The sequence below is a fragment of the Lutra lutra genome, chromosome 12, assembly GCF_902655055.1.
Source record: "Lutra lutra chromosome 12, mLutLut1.2, whole genome shotgun sequence".
Taxonomy (NCBI): Eukaryota; Metazoa; Chordata; class Mammalia; order Carnivora; family Mustelidae; genus Lutra; species Lutra lutra.
The window spans coordinates 87,138,930-87,155,504 of record NC_062289.1 but is presented as its reverse complement, the minus strand read 5'-3'; the positions used below and the strand labels follow the sequence as shown (position 1 = coordinate 87,155,504).

The 16,575-nt window shown below is 50.4% G+C and overlaps 1 protein-coding gene across 8 annotated transcripts in view; it reads left to right on the top strand.

The window, feature by feature from the left end:
- The window catches only part of HECTD4 (HECT domain E3 ubiquitin protein ligase 4), a 187,197-nt gene that overhangs the window by 153,605 nt on the left and 17,017 nt on the right, over window positions 1–16,575 (top strand). For all 8 annotated transcript variants that reach the window (XM_047696835.1, XM_047696832.1, XM_047696829.1 and 5 more), the window contains 9 exons: window positions 2,879–3,060; window positions 4,245–4,450; window positions 4,755–4,885; window positions 5,167–5,372; window positions 7,146–7,325; window positions 9,861–11,164; window positions 12,166–12,373; window positions 15,728–15,951; window positions 16,063–16,214. In XM_047696835.1, the coding sequence (XP_047552791.1) occupies window positions 2,879–3,060; window positions 4,245–4,450; window positions 4,755–4,885; window positions 5,167–5,372; window positions 7,146–7,325; window positions 9,861–11,164; window positions 12,166–12,373; window positions 15,728–15,951; window positions 16,063–16,214 (2,793 nt within the window). The remainder of the gene's footprint in view (window positions 1–2,878; window positions 3,061–4,244; window positions 4,451–4,754; window positions 4,886–5,166; window positions 5,373–7,145; window positions 7,326–9,860; window positions 11,165–12,165; window positions 12,374–15,727; window positions 15,952–16,062; window positions 16,215–16,575) is intronic.

Below are 16,575 nucleotides of genomic sequence, written 5' to 3'. Positions count from 1 at the left end.
ACCTCCGTGGAGGGAGGAGACAGGCAGGTAGAGGCGGTTTGTTTTAAAGTCCGGTGTAAGAGTATTCCAGGCTGGTGGAGAGGAGAGAAAAACCACCTAAATGCGGCATCTCAGCTGTGTTTGTCTTCACGGCTGTACAAACTCACCAGGTCTTATGTGGCTTCTTTAATTACCGTTATGCCCAAATCTGAGTTAGGGTAGACCAGCATTACATTTAATTCAGATCACTAGGCACTACAGGGTGAGCCCTGATGGGTCCAAGTGGGTTTTTTTTGGTTTGTTTTTTTTGTTTTTTTTGTTTTCCAAGTGGGTTTTAAACCTAGACTTTTTAGAGACAGTAGGGCTGCTTCTAGCTTGCCTTTTTAGTTAAGGTTAATAATACCTTAATATCTCCTTAATACCAGGAGAATTTTTTTTTTTTTAAAGATTTTATTTATTTATTTGACAGAGAGAGATCACAAGTAGACGGAGAGGCAGGCAGAGAGAGAGAGGGAAGCAGGCTTCTTGCTGAGCGGAGAGCCCGATGTGGGACTCGATCCCAGGACCCTGAGATCATGACCTGAGCTGAAGGCAGCGGCTTAACCCACTGAGCCACCCAGGCGCCCGAGAATTTTTTTTATATTAACATATAATGTATGATTTGCCCCAGGGGTACAGGTCTGCGAATCATCAGTCTTATACAATTCACAGCACTCACCGTATCACATACCCTCCCCAATGTCCATAACCCAACCACCCTCTCCCTCCCCCTCCCCCCAGCAACCCTCAGTTTGTTTTGTGAGATTAAGAGTTTCTTATGGTTTGTCTCCCTCCTGATCCATCTTGTTTCATTTTTTTCCCTCCCTACACTCCACGACCCACCCACCCTGCCTCTCAGATTCCTCATATCAGAGAGATCATATGATAATTGTCCTTCTCTGATTGACTTATTTCGCTTGGCATAATACCCTCTAGTTCCATCCACACCGTTGCAAATGGCAAGATTTCATTTTTCTTTTGATGGCTGTGTAATATTCCACTGTGTATATATACCACATCTTTCTTATCCATTCATCTGTAGTTGGACATCTAGGTTCTTTCCATAGTTTGGCTATCGTGGACATCACTGCTATAAACATTGGGGTGCAGGTGCCCCTTCAGATCACTATATTTGTATCTTTAGGGTAAATACCCAGTAGTGCCATTGCTGGGTCATAGGGTAGCTCTATTTTCGACTTTTTGAGGAACCTCCATGTAGTTTTCCAGAGCGGCTGCACCAGCTTGCATTCCCACCAACAGAAAGGGTTCCCCTTTCTCCGCATCCTTGCCAGCATCTGTCATTTCCTGACTTGTTAATTTTAGCCATTCCGACTGGTATGAGGTGGTATCTCACTGTGCTTTTGATTTGTATTTCCCTGATGCTGAGTGGTGTTGAGTACTTTTTCGCGTGTGTGTTGGCCATCTGGATGTCTTTGCAGAAATATCTGTTCATGCCCTCTGCCCATTTCTTTTTTTTTTTTTTTTTTAAGATTTTATTTATTTGACAGAGATCATAAGTAGGCAGAGAGGCAGACAGAGAGAGATGAGGAGAAGCAGGCTCCCTGCTGAGCAGAGAGCCCGATGCGGGACTCGATCCCAGGTCCCTGGGATCATGACCTGAGCCGAAGGCAGAGGGTTAACCCACTGAGCCACCCAGGCGCCCTCTGCCCATTTCTTGATTGGATTACTTGTTCTTTGGGTGTTGAGTTTGATAAGTTCTTTATAGGTTTTGGATACTAGCCCTTTATCAAATATGTTGTTTGTGAATATCTTCTCCCATTCTGTCAGTTGTCTTTTGGTTTTGTTAACTGTTTCCTTTGCTAATGCCAGGAGAATTTTTAGTAATGATGATTAGTTGAAGAAATACAGGGAGCCTCTCCTATGCTTGGTATTAGATCATTTGCCAAGAGATGCAGTTCTTTTTTTTTTTTTTTTTAAGATTTAATTTATTCATTAGACAGAGATCACATGTAGGCAGAGAGGCAGGCAGGGGGGTGGGGGACAGGCTCCAAGCTGAGCAGAGAGCCTGATGGGGGCTCAATCCCAGGACCCTGGGATCATGACCTGAGCCTGAGGCAGAGGCTTTAACCCACTGAGCCACCCGCGGGCCTCTAAGAGATGCAATTCTAAATGAGACCCGTTTAGTCACTAATGAACTGTTATTCAAGGTGAATGCTAATTACTTCAGAAATTCATCACACAAAGTGTTCACAGTGAATGTTTTATATGCACTTTAGTGAGCTGTGGTTTCCAGACCGTGTAGCTCACCCATTTAAAGCATACAAGTCGGGGGTGTTTAGTATATATACAGACATGTACTGTCTTCACCACAATCAGTTTTAAAACATTTTCATCCCATAAAGGAGAGAAGGGGCACGGGCCCTTCTCTCCTTTAGTTCAGCTTTGTCCCGTTTCTATGGATTTGCTTGATTCTGGACAGCCTGTGTGGATGGAACCACTTATTGTGGGGCCCTTCGTGTGTGGCCTCTTTTTCTTGGCACAGTGTCTTCAAGGTTGATCCATGGCGTAGCAGGTTCCGGCACTTCGTCCTTACTGCTGACGAATGTTCCAGTGTGTGCATTTACCTTTCCTCGCTTGATGGACATTGTGCTGTTTCCAGTTTGGGCCACTCCAAGTAACGTTCGTGTGAACATACATGTAGAAGTTTTGTGTGGATTCTCTGTTTTCGTTTCTTTTTCCACGGTGGTTTCTGAGTAGAGAAAATCCAAACATATTTAAACATGACTTTTTATTTAAGACCGAAGTGACTAGCTTGGCGTGCAGATTCCAGGGTCGGAAGAGAGGCCTGTGGCCCGGCCCAAGCCCCAGCGCTCAGCGCGTTCCCCTGCTTTCCCTGCAGAGAGCTGCTGCGGTGCGAGGCGGCGCTGGCCCGGCTGTACTGCCGCGTGGCCCTGCTCAACATCTTCGCCCCGAAGCTGCCGCACTTGTTCACCCGCCTCTTCCACATCCCCGCCATCCGGGACATCACCCTGGAGCACCTGCAGCTGCTGTCCAATCAGCTCCTGGCCCCTCCCCTCCCAGGTAAGCCTTGGCTTCTGGCGGGCCTAGTGACAACAGCTCAGGGTGGGGCGGCCCTAAGGGCCAGCCCAGCCCCAGGCAGGAGACTGGGGGTGAGGGACTTGCTCTTCGGGTGACACAGGCCTTCAGCTGGTGTAGATAAACGGCCCTAAAGAGTCACGATGATCTGGGCAGCACTTGCTCACTTTAAAAAATGGAAGCATACTACGTGACCTGTTAGTCCTTGACCTGCTAAGCACTCACTGAGCATCCCAACCAAATTGTGGATCAAGGAAAATTTAAGCATCGCTTAGGAAGTCCTGTCACTGTACTGTGGCCACAGTCATTGTCAAGGCATTGTTCAGAAAGGAAAATGTACCTTTTATGAGACTGACGTGCTACCTGCTGCGCTAACGAGGCACCACCTGAGAATGTACCTTTTACCCAGCTCCTCCATAGCCAGCTTCATTGGTTCATTGTGACTTCCGGTGGAGCTATTTCGGTGGGCCAGGCTGTGTGTATCTCCTAACCTTGGGGTCCTTGGTGAGGCTTTTAGTGAATGCCAAGAAACGAACCTGCTTAGCCCAGCCCAAGACCAAGGGGCCCCTCTGTCTTCCCCCGGCACCTCAGCCTCCCCTTGGCCTCCCAGCAACTAAGACGGGAGCACAAGGTGGGAGGGCAGATGGCCCTCAAGGCCCAGCGGGCATCTGCCAGCTGTGGAGGTCCCAGTGAGCATGAGTGTGCTGGAGTCCATGGCCCACCCCCAAGAACTTAGAGGCTCCAAAACATCTGGACAGCTTTAAAGCGTTTGTGGAAGAAGCTTTGCCGTAATGACCTCACACTGGCTTTACAGACTCCCTAGCAGCTCCTTGGGGCAGCTTGGGAGGGGCCCGGGCACACAAGTAGATCAGGCTCTGGGAACCCCTGCATCCAAGCAGCTCCATTTCTGTTTCATAGACCTGGGGCCGCCACTTCAGATTTGATTTTAGAACAGTTTTGTTGCTTAAAGGAAAAATTTAGACCGCTGATGTGAAACCCCGCCCCCAACCTGCCAGCCTACAGGATCTAATCAGTATTGTCTCCTCTGAGACGCTCTGTCCGAGTTGCCCCATCCTGGTTTTCCGGGAAGGCTGCTCGCTGTCACCCACGTCTGCCCACCATTGGCATCTGTGGTCCTGGCAAACTCGGGTTTTCTTTCCTGGCCGCAGATGGCACCATCAGCTCCAGCTCCATCCTCCTGGCACAGTCTCTGCAGCATTGCGTCCACTCCCAGAGCTGCTCGGCCACAGACCTCTTCTACCAGGGCAGCTCCCAGACAGTGAGAGAGTGGCTCCACGTGGCCATCACCCGGACCCTGCACCAGGGCGAGGAGAGCCTGCTGGAGCTAACGAAACAGATCTGCTCCTTCCTGCAGGTAGACGACTAAAGCTCTCATGTCCCTGTACCGGGCCTGTAACTTTTAATTAGAAGTCTTACTGGCTTGCTATAAATGACACACACTCTTCCCCAGTCCCCCTAAGCCCCGCTGAACCAAGTCTCCTTTTCCTTGTGGCTTTCCCATCTTGTCCCATCCATAGTGGCCTCCCTCCCGGACGGCTTTCTTGTCCCTAGGATCCTGTGACTGCATATGCGTTGGCTCTGTCCTTTGCCTGGGAGTTGAGGGGTGAAGTGCTCTCCTGTGTGTGGCCTGTGGCTTTCCTTGTTAAATCTCTCTGCAGACAGCGCCTGAGCAGTTCCCCTCTGAGGAGTTTCCGATTTCGGAGTCCAAAGTCAACATGGATGTTAATTTCCCTGGGGCGGCTTTTGTCGTCGTGTCTTGCAAAGAAAGTCAGTCTGGATTCCGCAAAGAGTAAGTTGCCCGTCCTCCAGGAGAGCTAATGGGAGAGAAAACTGGAGTCTGGTGAAACTGACTCGAGTTGTTTTTACTCGTTAGTTAACATGCACCGTATTTGAAAATAGCCTATACCTCTTCCCATATTTCTGTGTTTGGGAAATTCATCCTTATAAAGAACGACCTTCTAGGATGTGGTGGGAATGACTCAGAAATGCCCACTTCTTACCCACCACTTCCTCCCTGGTGTGAGCAGCCGGACCCTGCTGACCCTCCTCCCCTCCCCCCTTGCTCCACAGCTCCTCCTTGTACAAGGCGCCATGGGCACGGGTGCTCGTGTATGGGCTTGGCCACAAAGTCAAGCGGAACGGCCAGCTAAACCTGATTGAGGCTGTCTGTTACCCACGGGATGCATCTCCGGCCAACACCGGCCTCACGCCGCCGCCTACCGCCAACCAGTACCCTTCGGTGATCCTCTCCACAGACAAGGTCCACATCAAGCTGGGTATGTCTCTGAGTTAGCGCTTGGTAAGAAGAACACTGTGAAGTTATTTTTGGCTTTCCTTCTTTCTGGAGATAGAAAGGATCTTGTACATTGCTATGTGTGGTCAGTAAAGAACGGAAGTGCTCGGGACAGTGTATTTTAGGGGGAGGAGATGAAATGATCGCCTTTCCTTTCACAAGTGTACACTCTTTAGAGTGACCTGAACAGAGCGGTACTTTAGCAGCAATAATCCCAGCTGCCTTCCTCCAGCGCTCATTAAAACTGAATTCTCTTGGGTGTGAGTGGATCCCTGGGGCTCAGGCCGCAGTTAGCATCTGTGGCCTGTCTCTGTGGTAAACAGCCCGCTCACTGGGCCAGGAGGCCCAGTGGGTCTCGTCTCCCCAGCATTCTTTGCAAAGCCCGCGTGGGTTTAGGGTTAGGGACGGGCTCCCCCTCTGCAGATCCCAGAGGCCACCCCCCGCCTCTGCACCCCGGGCACCAGGGCCACCTGTTTCCAACAAAACGCAGAGGCAAGGAAAACCTGGTCACAGACTTCCACTACACTTCCTGTCCTGTTTGATGAGAAAGGAGGGACCCAGGTTTGCTAGAGAGGATTCTGGAATGTAGCTGACCTCCCAGGCAAAAATTGGGCCTTGGCTTTTCCACAACCCCTGTCCTAGAGACCTTACATCTTTAGGGAATGAAACGAAAGGAGACTTTGCTAAACAACTTGATGATCTCTCTTCATTAGGGCTGATTTTTCTCATAGTACTTGGCCTATACTGGCTGTTCTTTAAACTTTATAATTAAATAAGCACAAGATCTCTACCTTCTCACTCCTCGGTTATCACCATATAAACGTTCACCCCAAAATGCAGGTCAGTCAGCATGGTTCCTCCTGACTTGTCCAAAGACCCCAGGCCCCTGATGGCCTGACTTATGTCTGGTCAGGCCCTGCAGCAGGCCTTGGGGTGCAGTGCAGGGGGGAATCAGTGCAGTGCAGTGTAAGGGGGGAATCAGGCCTTAGGGCCTTTTTCCTCTCACTGCAGCATCTCTGGCCAGATTCAAGCCATGGCAGTGACACAAGGTAATAAGAGAAAAAGCCCGGGCGCCTGGGTGGCTCAGTTGGTTAAGCGTCTGCCTTTGGCTCAGGTCATGATCCTGGAGTCCTAGGATCGAGTCCCACATCGGGCTCCTTGCTTGGCAGGGAGTCTGCCCCTCCCTCTTCTCATGCGTTCTCTTTCTCTCTCATTCTCTCTCTCAAAATAAATAAAAACCTTAAAAAAAAAAAAGAGAGAGAGAAAGCCCAAGGTCTTGGGAGTGCTAGTCTGGGGTGCCCCTTCCCGGTCCACTCTGTAACCTGATACAAGCTTAATGGTCTCGTGGGATCGCAGCCATACAAAATGGCTAATTATTTCTTTTCCAAGCTGGGAATATTCCAAGGAAGCATCTTTTCAGGTCTGACCTAGTATTTCCATGCCGGCTTATCAGGCCGGTTGGTATCTAAGCAGCTGGGGAGTGTTTCTCCTTCCCCATTCTCATTGCTGCCGTTTGTCCCTTGTCACACGGACAAGTGGACTCTTGGGAGGGATGTCCTCACGCCCCTCCTGCACCTGCAGCGGACTCTGTCTGGAGTGCGGGGGCGGGTAGTTCCATTTCCTTTCAACCTGCAGATGAGCATTTGGCTTTCCAGGCCTGTTCTTACACACACATACCCCTGGTGGGTCCTTTTCTGAGGCTGGTTCGGGTCATGTGCCACCAGTTATGAGCCTTCCTCCTTGGCTGTTCTTCCAGGGGTGTCTCCGCCTCCCGGAGCCGTGCTGGTGTTGCATTCTCTGCCCCTGGAGTTCCCTCTGGCTATGGCCTTTGCGGAGCAGCTGCTGGCCTGGAGATCAGAGGATGGCGAAGGGAGATCCGAAGATGAGCCCGACACCATCCCGACATCTGTCCTCCTGCAAGTTGTGGAGCTGCTGGGTAAGGCTTACCTTCCCTCGGGATTGGACATGGGAGAGCTGGGGGAACTAGCTGAGGAAGGCGATTGCCTGCTGGTGGCCTCTTGTTCGGTTGCTGTCATTTGAAAAGGGCTTGTATTTATTCATTTTGAGAGAGAGCATGGGCGGGAGGGGCAGAAGGAGAGTCAAGCCCCCACACAGGGCTTGATCTCATGACCTGAACGGAAAAACCAAGGGTCAGACACTTAATTAGATAATCCTGTGGCCTGGCCTCATAAACGCGTGACGTGCAGGGTGTTCTCATTTCACTAACCATGAAAATGAGATTGTTTTTTAATTAACATATAATGTGTTATTTGCCCCAGGAGTACGGGTCTGTGGATCATCAGGCTTACAAATTTCACAGCACTCACCGTAGCACATACCCTCCCCAATGTCCATCACCCAGCTGCCCCATCCACCCCCAACCCCTCAATTAAGAGACTCTTATGGCTTGTCTCCCTCTCTGTTTCATCTTGTTTCATTTTTCCCTCCCTTCCCCTATGATCTCACTGATACAAGGAATTTAAGAAAATGAGATTTATTTTATCACACTTTATTTTTTTAAGGTTTTATTTACTTATTTGACAGAGAGAGCATAAGTAGGCAGAGCGGCAGGCAGAGAGAGAGGGAGCCATATAGGGAGCCCCATGTAGTGCTCGATCCCAGGACCTTGGGATGATGACCTAAGCCAAAGGCAGCCGCTTAACCAACTGAACCACCCAGGAGCCCCCGCACTTTACTTTATCACAAATACATGCCAGTTTTGTAGCTTTGGAGGTCAAAGGTGGTGTGGGAGTAAATAATGTTGCAAAATCAAACATGGTGACTTAGTAGTTCCTGAAAGGGTTGCATTTTGGTAAAACTCATAGAAAGTTAAACTTAAGAGTTGCACATTTTCCTTTGTAAATTCACCTCAAATTCTAAATAAATACTGAACTTCATTAGTGTAATGTATCTGCTTAAGTATTTAGGGACAAAACAGACTAATGTCTGCAACTAATTTTGAAATAATCAAATACTAAGCTGAGTTTTTGGGTGAATAAAGGGGTAGATAGGTAGGTACATAAGAGCAAATACCGCAGTGTTAGCAGGAGGACCGAGGTGGTGGGCCTACGGGCATTCCCTAAGTAGTTCAGCTGCCCTGTATTTTTGAGATTTTTTTTATAATGTTGGGGGAAAATATGTTGCAAACTTAAGTGCACTCAGGGGTCAGAAGCCAGATGGGGTGAAGAAGAGGGGAGTGGGCCAGGCACCTCATGCTCTGTCAGTCCCTGAGCCCTGTCACTCCTTGCTACGCGAGAAGGTGGTCCCAGTCCTGCCAGCTTTTATAACTTTTTATTTCAAGAAAACTCAGTAATGTAGATACTGATGTGAATTTCCCGGTTTTCGAATGTTGGCGACTGAATCAAATTCTTTGAAATACACTGAGCGAGGGATCAGGGAAGGTGAGTGGGGGACCACCGTGGGAAGGAGAGGTCTGTGGGCAGTCTTGGATCATGGGCCGCCATTCGCAGTCTGGGCGCAGGAGAATTCTAAGGCCATCCTATTACGGAAATGACAATTGGCAAAGGAAGGACAATGGAGGGGAGGTTGCATGAACATCGGAGGGCGGGACCGAGGACCCTGTAGGCACTTGTTCTCTCTGAATGGCTTCCTGAATGCCCGCATGGGTTCCTTTCAGTTAAAGTTATGAAACAGCGTCACCCCAAGAGATCAGGCAGCTTAGTGTGAATTTAAGATGCGTGTCTGGCACAAAGGAGATCTTGGTACAAACCTATGACCCATCTTGTTGTTCTAGACCCTATTTCCTGAACTTCATTCCTTCTCATGCCATCTTTATGTGATTCCTGCCATGTCTACAAGTCATACCTGTCAGCATTTATTGATCTGGTTTTTAAAAATCTGCTCTCTGCTCCTTTTTTTAAACTTTAATTTTAAGGCACCTGGGTGGCTCAGATGGTCGAACATTTGCCTTCGGCTCAGGTCATGATCCCATGGTCCTGGGGTCAAGCCCCACATTGAGTTCCTTGCTCAGTGGGGAGTCTGTTTCTCCCTCTCCCTCTCTGCCCCTTCCTTCCCCACTCGTTTTCTCTCTCTCTCTCTCTCTCTCTCTCAAATAAATAGTATCTTTTTTTAAAAAGGGAGGGAATACTTTGTCAGTATGTATTTCTGGGCTGTGTGATAGAATTAGATTGTGTGCCCCCAGTAGTAACTACCCTGTTGTTTGGGAAATAGTGTTCTCATGACTTCTCACCAACTTACTTGAGAACCTTATGAGAAAGAAAGAAAATGAGTTTTCGGTGTGAGCCATTGAACCTGGCTCTGTGCGATCACGCAGCCCCGGGGTTAAGGCCGTGGGCTCTGGGGGCAACCAGCCAGGCTTGAGCTCTTTGAGCCTCTGTTTTTTCATCTGAGAGCTGGGGATGGATAACATAGCGTCAGGAACAGTGCCTGGTACAGAGCAAGTGCTCTACCAACGACTGCTGCTGTTGTTACTGTTTTGTATTTGCTTCAGGAAACTTCCTGTGGACCACAGACATGGCGGCCTGCGTGAAGGAGCTCGTTTTCCATCTCCTGGCGGAGCTGCTGCGCACGGTACATACCCTGGAGCAGAGGAAGCACCCTGCTGGCCTGTCCTCCTCCATCGCCCTCCAGCTGAACCCCTGCCTGGCCATGCTGATGGCTTTGCAGTCAGAGCTCCATAAGCTGTACGACGAGGAAACCCAGAGCTGGGTCCCGGGCAGTGCGTGTGGAGGCTCGGCAGCAGCGGCCTCGGACCAGGGCAGGTTCTCCACATACTTCCATGCGCTCATGGAGGGCTGCCTGGCGGTGGCTGAAGTGACCCTGCCTACCAACATGAGTGTCACAGCCAGTGGGGTGACCTCTACAACTGCCCCGAATCTCAGCGACTCCTCATCCTCCTCGTCCTCTTCCCCGGGACAGACACCGCAGAGCCCCAGCCTCCTATCGAAGAGGAAAAAGGTCAAGATGAAGCGGGAAAAGGCCTCCTCCTCCGGGAAGCGCCAGTCGTCCCGTTCAGTGGAATCGGACCCTGCCATGCTCAGCATTGGGGGCAGCAAGCCGGAGGACATGCTTTGGTTTCATCGAGCCCTCACCCTGCTCATCATTCTCCGACACCTCACCAGAAAGGACCCACAGGGTCTGGGTGTGACAAGCGACGCCATCGCCGACGCCTGCCAGGCACTGGTTGGCCCCACAGCCCACAGCCGCTTGCTGGTGATCTCTGGAATCCCCACCCACCTGGACGAGGGCATCGTCAGAGGTGCTATCCGCAAGGCCTGCAATGCCCATGGCGGAGTCTTCAAGGATGAGATCTACATCCCCCTACAGGACGAAGACCCCAAGAAGCCCAAAGACAAGGCCGAGGGTGCTGACGGCAAAGCCGAGCCAGAGAAGACCCTCGGCTTCCCCAGCGCGGACAGTTTGGAGGTCAGCACGTCCAGCAGCCTGACCCCTGCCATGAGCATCAGTGCGTCTGCCTCCACCAGTCAGGCCTCCATCTGCAGCTCCCAGGGGATCTCACAGACCGTCAGTGACCTCTCTGTGGATCCACTGCCCTTGGGCCTCGAGCCACCTGTCCCTCCCGGTGTACTGGAGCCCCACGTGGTGTCTAGCCAGGAGAGCCTAGACATCTCCCTGTGCAGCACTGGCAGCCTGGGCAGTCTGGGGAGCCTGGGGGAGCCGCTGGACAACGCAGAGACGGCCTCTGTATCGGACATGGGCTCCATGTATACGGTCACGTCCCTGGACAACCAGCCCCTTGCGGCGCGCCCCATCAAAGGCTTCGCAGTCGTGGAGGTAACGGCACTCACGCCTTGGCAACCACTAAAGTTACAAGCAGAGCAGCTAGGATCCCCCCAAGCCCGTCTGACCCTTCCAGCATGATTTCCCAGAGATTAACTGACAGATGGCATTGGGGCATGTAGGGCGCTCCCTGAGGCAGCTCTTGGAAGCCACCATGATTTATTGTGTTGATTATCTGTGTCTGAGGTCACATCTCCAACAAGAGTGGTGCCAAGTCTGATGTCATGAAGTAAATGCAGGTTGTTGCTGAGTATGGGAGGGAGGCAGAGGGGTACAAGGGGCCTGACCTTTCCTGGGGGACGGGCTTTATCAAGTGCATTCCAGTTTGGGCCCGCTGGTATATTGGAGTGGCCCCGGGTTGTGTTAAGGGTTGCCGTCGGCAGGAGGGGTCTTCACTGATCCTTGCAAGGACAGACTTGCCATTCTGCTTCCTGTGGTTGTGGGTTTCCAGACCACATTTCCACTTCAAGATCCCCTCTGTTGCTTGGGCCTCCTTGTTTAGGAATCCTGCCTCCTGTGTCTTCACCTCTGTGTAAGGGGAGTCAGGCTCCGAGTAAATCTGTCTTCCTGCTATTGGATGCGGTGAGGAAGGCACTAGAAGGGAATATGTGTGTATCGTTTTGCTCTCCCAGGGAGCTCTGGCAGGAGAGTTCCAGAAGCCGGTGATTGGTTTCTTCCCCAGAATCATTTCTCTTAATCTCTGCACCTTCTTCCCCAGGGCTTCTCAGAGCTGAGCCTGGACCCTAGCTCCCTGGGATCTGAGTAAAGCCACAGACCTGGTCAGGGTTTAGCAACAGACATTTCCAGCAGCTGAGATGTTCCCCGTCAGGTTTCTGCTGTTGGCGTGTGGCAGAGACACTCCCAAGGAGTGCGGCTCGCAGGAGTCCAGCCGCACTCACAGCACTTAAGACAGGGAGGGGATTTGAGGACAGAGCAGGAGGGAAAACAAGGTCATTCCCCTAGTCCAATCCTGATCCTTTGCTTTGTTCACACAGATACGATCCCGAGCCAAAATTGAGAAAATTCGAGCAAGTTTGTTTAACAATAATGACTTGATCGGTTTGTCAAGTTTGGATGGCGAAGATGAACTGATGGAGATGTCCACGGAGGAGATCCTCACCGTGTCCGTAGTAAATCAGAGTCTGTTTGATACACAGGGAAGCCCAGGCTTGGAAGATTACTTCAATGATAAGTCTATTAAAGGTGGGTTATGGATTTTTTATTTGTGATTAATAGACTTTTTGCGAACACTTTTAAGTTTACAGAGAAAAATTAACAGAGTCTTCTGCTCTCTCTGTACCTAGTGTGCCCTATCTTTAACATCTTACCAAGGAAAGAACTTCGGGGGGCACCCTAGGGGCTAGAGACTTGGGAAATGAGCAGGGGCCGTGGGGAGACAGACAGACGTTCTTTGCTTGGCTCACGGAAGCTGTCAGAGCTCTGAGGGCCATGAGGGCACCCTTGCCTCCAGCCTGCTATGCGCCAGCCCACGGAGACCTCCGGGAAGGGTCGTTCCTATGCGACTGACGAATCACTAAATTCTACCCCTGAAACTAATAATATATTGTATGTTAACTAAATTGAATTTAAATTTAAAAAAAAAAATTGGGGGCGCCTGGGTACCTCAGTAGGTTAAGCCTCTGCCTTCGGCTCAGGTTGTGATCCCAGGGTGCTGGGATTGAGACCCGCATCAGGCTCTCTGCTCAGCGGGGAGCCTGCTTCCTCCTCTCTCTCTGCCTGCCTCTCTGCCTACTTGTGATCTCTCTCTCTGTCCAATAAATAAATAAAATCTTAAAAAAAAAAAAATTTAAGGGACGCCTGGGTGGCTCAGTTGGTTAAGCCGCTGCCTTCGGCTCAGGTCATGATCCCAGCGTCCTGGGATCGAGTCCCACATCGGGCTCCTTGTTCTGTGGGGAGCCTGCTTCTCCCTCTGCCTCTGCCTGCCACTCTGTCTGCCTGTGCTCGCTCTCTCTCTCTCTCTCTCTCTGACAAATGAATAAATAAAATCTTTAAAAAAAAAAAAAAATTTAAAGTGGGCTTGCATTCAAGTCCCATTTTGCTTTTTGTCTAGCCAGACTTCACTTTGTTCAAGTTCAGGTGTATTTACTGTGTTCTGTCCTCTGGAGCTAGAACATACCAAGTACATTGCTGGAAATCATTTGGTCATATGCCCAAGGGCAGTAAATGCCTCCATCTTTACACTCATTCTTGGGGAAGAAACAATTCCATCTCCTTTTCACCAAGTCCCACTTTGTCATTCTGACAACTCTTTGTGGGTGGACCCTGTCTGGTGTCCCCAGTTCTTCTGTGCGATGTGGAGCGTTCATCAGGACGCAGCCCCAGGCCCCGCTGAGCAGATTCAAGCAGCAGACTCCTGCCTAAAGCCAGCAGCTTGCCCCAAGCCCTGTCCAGAAACAGCAGTTTTTCTTCTTCTTTCTATGATTACACTCCTTTGTGTGGTCATTTTTATTTTCTACTAGTGTTGCTCAAAATTTTTAATCCATGTCCTTTTTTCTAATTCTTTAATATTGTTTGAAATTTCATGATAGAACTGTAGAATTTGTTTCCTGTTCTAGGAGAACAAAAATGTAATACCGAATATGGGTTTTTTGTTGTTGGCTTCAAATTTTTATCCCCAAGTTGTAAAATTTTTGAAATGTTCGCTTAGGGCTAGTACCAGGGTGAGATAAGGGAGGCCTTGGGCATGAAATTTAATGGGCTCCAAAAATCTCAGTAAGCTAGATAAATTGTGTGTGTGTGTGTGTGTGTGTGTGTGTGTGTGTGTGTGTGTGTATCTTTTTAGGATTATAAAATTTATTTGAGAGAGAACATGAACAGGGTGAGGGGCAGAGAGAGAAGCAGGCCCCTCTGAGCAAGGAGCCTGATATGGGACTTGATCCCAGGACCCTGGGATCATGACCTGAGCTGAAAGCAGACGCTTAACCCCCTGAGCTACCCAGGTGTCCCTAGATAAATAACATTTTAATTGAATATTTATAGAAGTCAGAATTAATACAAAATATCCATGATGAACAAAATAGTAAAATTTTAAATAAGACAGGACCAGTATTACTGATTAATTTCTTTTGGCTTAGGCTTTAATGTGGCTTGGCATAGTACTGTTGATATTTTGCTCGTCGTGTGGGGTTTTTTTGGTATTAATTTTGGTTACTTTTTTTTAATACTACATTGAAATATGTATTTTTTTAAAAGATTTTATTTATTTATTTGAAAGACAGAGATCACAAGTAGGCAGAGAGAAGAGGAAGCAGGCTCCCTGCTGAGCAGAGAGCTGGATGTGGGGCTTGATCCCAGGACCCTGAGATCATGACCTGAGCCGAAGGCAGAGGCTTAACCCACTGAGCCACCCAGGCGCCCCTGAAATATGTATCTTGATCACAGAGTTTTGAGGGGATCTTGCCCCTGAGGGGACTGCCTGGCTCCCCTCACCCTATGTTGGTCCCAATCCCTTATTAGTGTGCATTTGGCCCCCAGCGCTCTGTGGCCCATGTGGGGATAACTAGTGTAAGGCCTGAGGCCTTTTTCTGCCTTAACTCATGGCTTGCCAGCCTTTTCATACTTCGAATCTGAATTTGGACCGAGTTCCTGATCCTGTTATAGTCAAACCTTCCACGTAAGGTACTCGGTCTTTGGTAACATTAGTGCCACACGCGTTTTGCTAGAGACTGTTGTGGTTCTGCTGAGTCAGCTCTTAGGGCTTGGCCGCCTCTTCTGCACCCCTGACCCCACACCCTCAGTCTGGAGGCCCATGAGGCTTCTGATCTCCTGTTCCCACAGCCAAGCCTGCCCTGGGGGCAGCTGTGGTGTGTTGGAGGGAGAGGCTGGCTGTGGGCCGGGGGGTGGGAAGGAGAAGGGAGTGAGGAGTGAGTCCGTGCAGCCCCCAGCCTGGGCCTCTGGCCATGAGAAGCGTGCAGTTAGGGTCCTGACGGGCCGCTGGGGTCCACCTTCGGGAGCACTGATTTGGGCACAGAAAGAAATTGCTTTTCCTGCGCTCGAGGACAATTTTCTACCTGTTCATTGTGCCAGTCTTGAAGCATCCTCTCTAATAATGCAAAACTTGCTCGATACCTTGGGCTTTGCACTAACTGTACTTGTAAGCTCCATATGCTGTCGTTCTTTGGGAACTGCCCATCACGAATGTATTAAGGTAGATGAAACTGCCGTGGTCAGTAGCCGTAAGAGAACTGTGGCTTGGGCCCCGTGGAAACGTGTTTCTCACTCGTGGATGAGCCCAGGGCAAGGGCTGGGGTCCGCCATCCCCGAGGCTGGCCATTTCCATGCAGACAGTGGAGGGAGTGAGCTCAGAGAGCAGACTGGCCCTGGAGTGGCTCACATCCCACGTCAAAGCGAGAAGGCTGGGGGCACGCCCAGAAGGGGGAAACCAGGTTTGGGTGCAGAGCTCTTCATCACCACTAAACGTCTGTTACCCACACGCAAAAAATGAGTTGTTTAGGAGACACAGACCGCTGCGAGGAAGTGTGCTGACGTGGCCCGTTCACGGCAGAATTGTTTTGTCCTCTCCCCACTTCGGAACAGGCGAGAAGCTGGTGCCGGGTGCCAGAGAGGTGCTCACGGAGATATTTAAGAGCTGTGCCCATTCCGAGCAGATGCTGAGCCTGACGCCAGCGAAGCCCATCAAAGTGTCGGACATTTATCTCAGCAAAGAGCAGATCAACTCCCAAACACCAGGCAACCTCCTCCACCTCTTCTTCACCAACGTCCGGCCTCCCAAAAAGGTGCTGGAGGACCAGCTCACCCAGGTATCCACCCCCCCCACCCCCTCCCACCCCTGCCCGGCTGCGCTGCTGCTGGGCCTCAGGGGCGCCTTCGGGTGATCCTGAGGACCCCTCTCTGCCCCTGGGGCCCCGCAGATCCTGAGGAAGTACGGAGTGCCGAAACCCAAGTTCGACAAGAGCAAGTACAGCAAAGGCGGGAAGGAGCAGCACCCCGTGAAGGTGGTGAGCACCAAGAGGCCCATCACCAAGCCGCCCACCAAGGACAAGGCCGTGCTCAACAGCGTCAGGTGCGCCTCCCGGGAGCTCGGCCCATGGGGCAGGCGGGGCACCCGGGCCACCGCCTCCACGGCTTCCTGAGAGGTTCTCCGCACGTCTGGGAGCAGACCCCTTGGCTCTGCTTTGCAGCTCCGTCGTGTGGGTCCCCAGCTTTGTGCACTGAAAGAGCGTTTTCGTATCCACAAGTGAAGTCAAGTCAGGACCGCACAGGCAGACAAAAGCAGACCAGTCTGAAGTCATTACCATCCAGAATGTACAGAATTGTTCAAAAAAAATTCTTCTTTTAACCACACAAATAATGCATAGCTATTATAGAGAAACTACAAAATGCATATTGAAAAAAATGCATTTTTTTCCCACACACCACTTAAA